The 7,869-nt window shown below is 56.2% G+C and overlaps 1 protein-coding gene across 1 annotated transcript in view; it reads left to right on the top strand.

Moving 5' to 3' along the window:
• Positions 1-6,552: 6,552 nt before the first annotated feature.
• Positions 6,553-7,869, top strand: part of PIK3R2 (phosphoinositide-3-kinase, regulatory subunit 2 (beta)) — a 10,763-nt gene continuing 9,446 nt past the window's right edge. Inside the window, exon 1 of the mRNA XM_009335296.1 lies at positions 6,553-7,249. Coding sequence (XP_009333571.1) covers positions 6,910-7,249 — 340 coding nt within the window. The 5' untranslated portion in view covers positions 6,553-6,909. The remainder of the gene's footprint in view (positions 7,250-7,869) is intronic.

Below are 7,869 nucleotides of genomic sequence, written 5' to 3'. Positions count from 1 at the left end.
CGGCGTGGTGCCAGGGCCGTCCCCGTCACCACCCGCTGCGAGGGCTGTGCCCCCCGATCCCCCCAGGCTATCTCCATCCCCAGCAGTGCCAGCACGGGGGCCTCTGCGCCGTTCCCCCTGCAGTGGTGCCAGTGCAGGGGGACACACACACACACACCCCCCCTTGGCAGGGTGCGGCCCCCATTGCCAGGGGCCCTGGGCTCCCCTCTGGGTGGCAGGGCGGGAGAAAAGCGGCCTGTCAGGGCTGCACGGCTCCGGCCTGGGCTGAGGATTTGGCCTTACTGCAGTTCTGCCCCAGCAGACCCCAGGCTGGGGCCGGATGGCCCAGGGATGTGCCAGTCCCTCTGGATGTGCCGGAGTCCGGCCCGGGGTGACCGTGGCTTTGCTGGCTTCTAGACACAGTTGCCCCCAAACCCTGGCTCTGGGACGGTGGCCAGCCCACCTCTTTCCAGTGAGGTTTGTGCCCTGTGTCTTTTCTAATGCGGAGGACGTTTCTCAGCCCCTTGAAGAAGCAGCTTCCCATGGTCACATACCTCCCAAATTGAGGGTCCATGTTCAATGGGAAATAAAAGCTGGGGGTAAAACCTGTCTAAAATGAGCTCTGAGAGAGCTGGAGTGGCACCAGCATTGCGCCTTTCGGCACCCCTGCCCGGCGTGGCAGAGGAATGGCCGCCTCTCCTCCCCATTAATGCGCGGCTTTTCTTTCCCGAGCAGCTCTTAGAGCCACTGGGGAACTGGCCCTGTGACTTTCTCTGTGAGAGCAGAGAATGGAGACAGCTGAGTAAATATAGCCTAAATCACTGCTTTCCTGGCCATTCCCCCGCCCTTCCCTAACATGCGAAGGGCTGGTGTGTCCCCGAGGCTGGGTTGGCCTCTGCTCTAGTCATCCACTCTTCCATGATGTGGGAAAGTCCAAGCGATGGTTTGGTTTCTTTGGTGACTCTCTTCTCTGACGTGGGCAGATCGTGCTTTGATCTGCCCGTGCGGTTCACGGCAAGGCTTCGGTCCTCCTAAAGGTGATCGCTGCCCCAAACCCTCAGTTTTTAATTCGCTAGAACAAGGTTTTAAGCACGGAGGAAAATCCTTTCTGCCCGCAGTTGGGTCTCGCTGGACAAAAGCTCCGGGTTGGAAGAGAAACCGTGGCTCAGCTGGAATGCGGCGAGGAGCAGAGTGGTTTGCGGAGCCAGATTGGAGCCGTGTCAGAGCGCCGGCGCTTCGCTCCGAGTGCTGGGGTGTGTTTACAATGAAAAAGAGTATTTATAATATCGAGGGCTCTTTTAATTCCTCTGGGAATATCTGGAGCCGCAGCTTAGAGCTAAAGTAACCGAGTAGTAGAAGATAAAAAGCAAACAGAGGAAGGGGCTGTGGATTTCTCAAGTTGGAAGGTCTTGCCTCTCTCAATCAATACCCAAATAACGTTGGCCTGCTAACATGGTTACTGCTCACCTTGTAGGCTACTTCATGTGATTGCTGCGCTGTGCAGAGCTGCTAATAAATCATCATATAAATTCCAAATACCCGGGGGAATGTGATTTTAAGCAGATGAGTTAGCAAGAGCAGTTGGATTTTATTTTTTTTTACATACTCAGTTTTTTTAGAACTGTGATTTTTGAGGGAAGTAGCCAAAATACAGTTCCTGGGTTTATTTCTGGAAAAAAAAAAAAAAAACAAAAAAAACCCCTAAACCCTGCCTCGTGAGTGCTCCTAAAATGGAAGTAGCGTGTCCTTGCTGCTTGGGGGCTGGTGTAAAGGGAGCCTGGAGCAAAGGGACGGTGCTGGTGTAGGGCGCTTGGTCCTTCTCTGCTCAGTGCCGGTGTGTAAAAGTCTCCGGCCGAGCAAAAGGCTCTTGTGATGAGGAGGAGAAAGTCCCTGAGGTGGGTGAGACAGGAAGGGCTTCAACTGAAGCAAGAAAGTCCGATGTCAGGAGAAACCTCCAGACAGAAAGAGAGGTCTTGGAGTAGGTCTGCAGGTTGCCTGAGGCGCTCTCGGATTGTCCAGCCTTTGAGGAGGGGGTCGCTGAGACCTCCAGTTGTCTCTCAAAAATGAGGTCGGTATCGGTCATCCCAAGGCAGGGATTATTAGGCCCCTCAGGTCCCTGCTAACCATAACATTTACTTTTTCAGTGAAACGTTTCAGATATTCCTTCACTTCCTTGGGCTTCAGTGAATAAAGCAAAATATTTAATGAAATGTAAGTCTGAGCAGCAAATGCTCTGTATCCCCAGCAAAGGGCAGCTGGTGGCCGTGGGCAGGACGCTGCTACTCCTCGGGCTCTGTTGCCGGCTGCGTGGGAAGCATTTCTTGGTGAGAAAAGAGGTGAAAACAGCCTCGGCTGCTCCGTGCCTCTGCTGCAATGTGGTCACTCTCAGGACAGCAGGCCTGGTTTGGGCACGGCTCACGGCACAACTCGGCTCCCCTGCTGCTTTTCCCTCTTCGGAGGGAAATACCAGCTGGTTTGGCAGCGCTGTGGCCGTCGCCAGCCCGGGAGCGTGAGCCCCCGGTGCGGCCCTGGCTCTCCCCCCCTCCTCGGGACGCTTCCCCGGGGGGGAGCTGGTGGAGCGTGTCCAGCTCCGCTTCCCGCCCGTGCCAGGTCCCTGCAGGCTCGCCCCGCTCGTTCCCCCGCGGCTCCTCGTGGCATTGCCACCTCTGCCACGGCCTCGCTTGTGGCTCAAGCCTTGCGAGTCATCATTCAGGCTCTTTGGCGGGCCAGGGAGGGAGCTGGCCTGGGAAGGTGCCCGGGAGCGCAGGGGATTGCTGTGCTGTCTGTCCCGAATTATAAACCAGGGGTTGCCAAACTCTCACCCTCTCCGCCCCAGTGCTGCTCGGTGGTTCGGGTGCTTGTGGGCGCAGCATGACTCACGGCGTGCACGGGGTCAGAGCTGCCCTGGCTGCGTAGGTCAGAAGGACTCGATGCAGCAGCAGTTGTCACGATAGGGCACGATGTGGCAGGCGGTTCTGTGTCCGTTTTTATTTCCGTCCCTAGTTGCATTGTCCTATTTTCTCTTCTTATTAAAGGAAAGGTTTATTTTCATTGTTTGTAACCCATTAACATGTAGCGTTTTGCAGTTCAAAACTTGATTTGGTGGTTTTTTGCTCGCTAAGGATCTGATGTAACTTGGAAAGATTTGAGCTGTGTAGATTGTTGTAAGCATATTCTTCTTTTAAATATTTTTATGCATTCTTTTGCTTCACTGGAGGGAAAGTAACGCTCAGTCTCGCTTCGAGTCAAGCTGCACTTTGAACTGCATTTGGAACTGGGTTAAAAAGCACAGGAACCACATTTAAAACGTTAAGATGCTTTTATTTATGTGCTGGGCACACACAAAAAGACTTGTAATGTGTTTTTTGTTTCAAACCGATGTATTAAACAAAGAAAGTATTGACAGCAGTTAATGAATCGAGGGATTGTTTCTGGGCGCTGAGATGGATTTACCAAAGGTATTTAGATGTCTGATGCATGGGATTTTCAGAGCAGCCTAAGCAAGTGCTCGCCAGTGCAGACACACGAGGTTCCTCTCCGAGAGCCGAGTGAACCTGGAGCCGGGCCCAGCTGAAATCTTTTGGCAAGCTGCTCCCTCTCTCCTGTGCACGCAGAGCCCCGGCTCGGAGGTGTGCTTCCAGCCGACAGGCTCGTGCGTGTCCCGGGCTCTTGGCGCTGCTTTCCCCAACTCGCCTTCCCTCCAAAGAGCTGTTTCAGGGCTTTGGGAAGTGTGCGTTCCCTCTCCCCAAAGACACGCCGATTCGGTCAGCTCCTCTCTGTGGGGTGCGGAGCTTTCCTGACCAGCGGCTGCTGTCCCACACACGCAGCTCAACCTGGGAAGCTGCTTGCCGGATCCGTGGCAGGACAGAGGACAAGTGTTTGCCTGGAGAGGACGGTGCCGGCATTAGCCATGTGGATTTGGGTTTCCCGGGGGGCTTCTCACCCACGTTCACAGGCACTTAATCCTCACGTGGGCTGAGCGCGGGGAAGGCAGGTGAGGCTGCTCCAGGACCAGGCTGGCTCTAAGTTATCTGTATTTTTTTTCATGTGCCCAGTGACCTGCTGGGACGTGGAGAGCAGGGTGGCACAGAGCTGCGTCTCTGTGTTCCCACCACAGGGAAGGAGGCTGGAAGGAGTCGACGGAGCAGGAGCTGCGGGACCTGCTCTTTGGAGAGACTCGGTGCTCCCCAGTGGCTCTCTCCTCTTCCCACCCCTCCATGCAGGTCTGTTTTTAAAAGCTACTGAACAAGTTTGTCAGGGCTTAGCGTTTTGTCCTTCCAGCCTCTTCGGCTGCACCGGCTTGTCTGAGGCACCTGGAGTCAGGGCAGGGATCTGCGGGTGGAAGCTGGGGAGGTGCCTGTGGGGGAGCATCGACCCCACTGGGTTTGGGCTCTGCTGTCTTGGGGTACGTTATGGGGTCTGTCCTCTCCAGGAGGAGCGGGAGCTGCCAGCGCCTTTCTCAGCAGGCAGCAGCCACTCGGGCCCCTGGCAGTCAGACAGTGCCCCTGGCACTGCCGACTCGGCTCCATCAGACCCTGACAGGCAGCGTTCAGAGGGGCGAGGGGCAGGCAGTGAGCCTGGTCATAAATCTCTCTTTATATTCTGGATTATGAAGTAATATTTTCCTGGCCGGGGCTGGTTGGATTGGGGAAATGCGGGCTCTGCTGTGAGTTCCCTGCGGCTGCCGTCCCGGCACAGTGGGAGCTCGCTCGGCAGCTGTGCTGGGATGTGCTGCTTCTCCCACAAACACCCCCTGTCCCCCGGGTGTCTCCATGAGTCCTGCAGCCTGGTGTTGCTCTTGGAGCTCTGGAGAAGCTCTCCAGCGACCCGGATCAGGCTCAATCCTGTTCCCCACCCGCCAGAGCCTGGCTGCAAGTGTCCTACCTCCCCGAGGGCAGCGCCTGCTCATTCATGGCAAAGACAGCCCAGCTGGGACGCTTGCCCAAGCTCAGGCAACTAGCACAGGCCCTGGCTGCTGCACAGGTTTCATGTGCCATGGCCTCTTTGTGCTTTTCTTCTTTGTCAAGGGAAGGAGCCCGCAGCGTGGCGCTGGGCTGGAGAGCCTGGCTGCGGAGAGGTGAAGCCGGATCCTCACGGGGGACTCGCACCGATCTCAGACTTTGTGGTAGCGTGCAGGGGTGGTAGCATGTGCGGGAGGAAAGGAGGGGCTTGTACCTGATGTGAACTGTAACATGTTGCTGGCCCGAAAGGGTTATTTTGAAATACTGCAGATCACCAACGTTAGTGCCTCTCGCAGAGTACGACCAGCGGTCGGAGCAGCCGTGGCTTCGTGCCGTGCTTGGTTGTGCATTGACCCCACTGGGAAGGGTGCCCTGGCTCCCTTTGCCTCCTCGCCTCCCTCTGCAGAGGCTCCCGCAGCCCTGAGAAGCGCCTTCCTGCTCACTAATAGTTTTCAGATGAGACTCAAAAGAGTTTGAGCTGGGTTTGGTGGTTTCTGGGCCAAAACAGCTCAAGCCACTAATAGGACCTGCAGCGTTTCAACAGGCCTAGGGTGTCCCTGGGAAGGCTGGTTTCTGGCTGCCGCGGTGCCTTGTAGGTCTGGTCCTTGGTTGCATGCCGTGGCTGCGGGAACGGGAACGCTGAGACTTGCCTGGGGGAGGTAGAAAACTGGCCCGTGTGGCCAGGAGGGGATGGGAAAAGAGGACGTGCTCGGCTGGTGGGAATGCCCCAGCTCATGCATCCCTTCAGCAACATGTTATAACCCAGGTTTATTCTTTTTGGTGGATTTCTGGGCAGGGCAGGCAGCGTATTCTTCAACTTCTCTCTGAATAGCTGAAAGGCAGTTAGCAGCTCTAAGTAGACTTGAAGGCTTCTAAAGATTATTTTAACTCCTCTCACCTCCATCTCTGCGAAAAGAACCCGAGTCTGCACTTGATGCTGTTGCTGCTTTTGAAAAGTTCAAAAATTTACTTTGCTCAGAGCAAAGCTTTGAAGTGCTGCTCTGTGGGAATGGCAAAGCATCTCGAAAGCCTTTCGCTGAAAGCTTGGTTAACCTACATTTGTGGGCAGCTGCCTTCAGAAAATGACTTTGTGGGGGATTGCACGGGGAGATGTAAAGGTGAACTGTGAAATTTAATCGATTTAACAAGGAGAGGTTAAATCTGTTTGTTTTGCTCCTATTCAGGGCCTCCAGCTGGTGGTTGCAGGGTCACCCTTTTCTGTATGCAAAAGTTCCTGCATAAAGGCTGTTTTGTCCTACTTGTTGTCTTCTTGTTTGCATAAGTGCTGCGAGGAGGGTAAGCTGAAGAAACAGGAGTGAACCTCTTTAAGATGCAGAGCTGGTGCCTAGAGAGGAGGTGCCATGCCTGCCCGCAGCCGCTGGCTGCTCTTTTGCTTTTGGGAGTGTAAAATTGGTATGAGCATGTCCTGGTTGGATCCAGGGCTCAGCATCAGCTGGCAGGTAGGAGAGAAACGAGTCCTGCCTCTCTCAGCTGCTCAGATGAACCCCTAGTTTGAATGTTGGTGCCTCGGGAGGGTGCGGGGTGCCTGGCTGTGCAGTGACAAGTCGTCTTCTCTTTGCAGGCACTGAAAAGGGAGACGTAGCATGCCACGCCGTTCTGGGCTGGAAGCGCGCCGTGCTTTTGCCCCCCGGACTCCAAGAAACCTGCTTCTTTTTTGGTGAGGCGGACCCTGATCTCCTGTTTCTTTGCTGCATGCCCGCTCACCAGTGCTGGATTATGTTTGTCTCCTTCTCCCTTTGCTCCATAATTTGGCTGAATCGTGGTTTCAAGCTAAGGAAAAGGGGCTGCACCTAAGCGCGCCGGGGCACCCAGACCAGGCTCCTGAGGTGCTGGTTCACGCAGAGACGTTCAGAGTGCTGATGGGGGAGAGCTGCGTCTGGAGTCCCTCCTCTCCCGCCCGAAACGTGCTGCCTCGCCGTTCAGAGCCGTTCTCCCCGCGGCAGAGAGAATGGGCAGCACCGATGGGTTCCAGTACCGCGCGCTCTACCCCTACCGCAAGGAGCGCGAGGAGGACATTGATCTGCTGCCTGGGGACATCCTGGTGGTGAGCAAGGGGGCCCTGCAAGCCTTGGGCTTCAAAGATGGTGATGAGCAGACCCCCAATCAGATCGGATGGATCCTGGGCGTCAACGAGCGGACCAAGCAGAAGGGCGACTTTCCTGGCACGTACGTGGAGTACGTGGGGCCTGTGAAGATCTCTGTCCCTTCTCACCGGCCCCGAGTGCAGCGACCACTGCCCGCAACGCCGGGGGCCAGCAGCTCACGGCTGCAGGAGGCTGTGGAGCAAGGTAAGCCCTGCTGCCTGCCGCGTTGCTCCGAGACACCTCCACTCCCGGTGTGCAGCGGACGAGGGTGTGTGAGTGGCTTTGCAGGGCGGCGGTGAAGCCTTTGGCTCGGCAGCGCTGGATTGCCCTGCCGGCAGCAGTGCAGTTGAGTTGCCTGGGAGTTGTGGGCTTACGCTTGGTCCTGGCCAAGAGAAAAGCACGTTGTTCCTCCAGCTTATCAATCTGCTTAGCAGAGCTTCTTGGGGTGAGCCTAGGTCCCACTCTAACCTCTGCAAAATCCTTCTCCCTCTCTGGCCTGTGACCAGCCAGGAACCCCGTGGTCCTTGGTCCCTCTCCCTGCTCCGCTGAGGGTTTTGCCCCGCTCCCTCCCTTTAGGAATAAGTCCTGATCTCTCCCAACCACCTCCCTGCCTCTGCCTCTGGAACGCCCGGGGCATTGCTCCCTGCCAAGAGCTGCTCAGCCCCGCTGAGACACACAATTACTTGTCTCTGGGCAAGAGGAGAAAAGTCAGGGTCTAAAAGAGTACTTCCGAGAACTGGAGCTAATTGCTTGTCTGCCTGGCACCCGTCCCTCCCCGCGGATCGCGGAGCTCTCGCTGGGGCTGGGCAGCCGCCCTCGGGCAG

The sequence above is a fragment of the Pygoscelis adeliae genome, unplaced genomic scaffold (genome assembly GCF_000699105.1).
Source record: "Pygoscelis adeliae isolate BGI_AS28 unplaced genomic scaffold, ASM69910v1 Scaffold582, whole genome shotgun sequence".
NCBI classification, from domain to species: domain Eukaryota; kingdom Metazoa; phylum Chordata; class Aves; order Sphenisciformes; family Spheniscidae; genus Pygoscelis; species Pygoscelis adeliae.
Note: the sequence above shows the minus strand (reverse complement) of the source record. Positions and strands in the feature narration are given on the sequence as shown.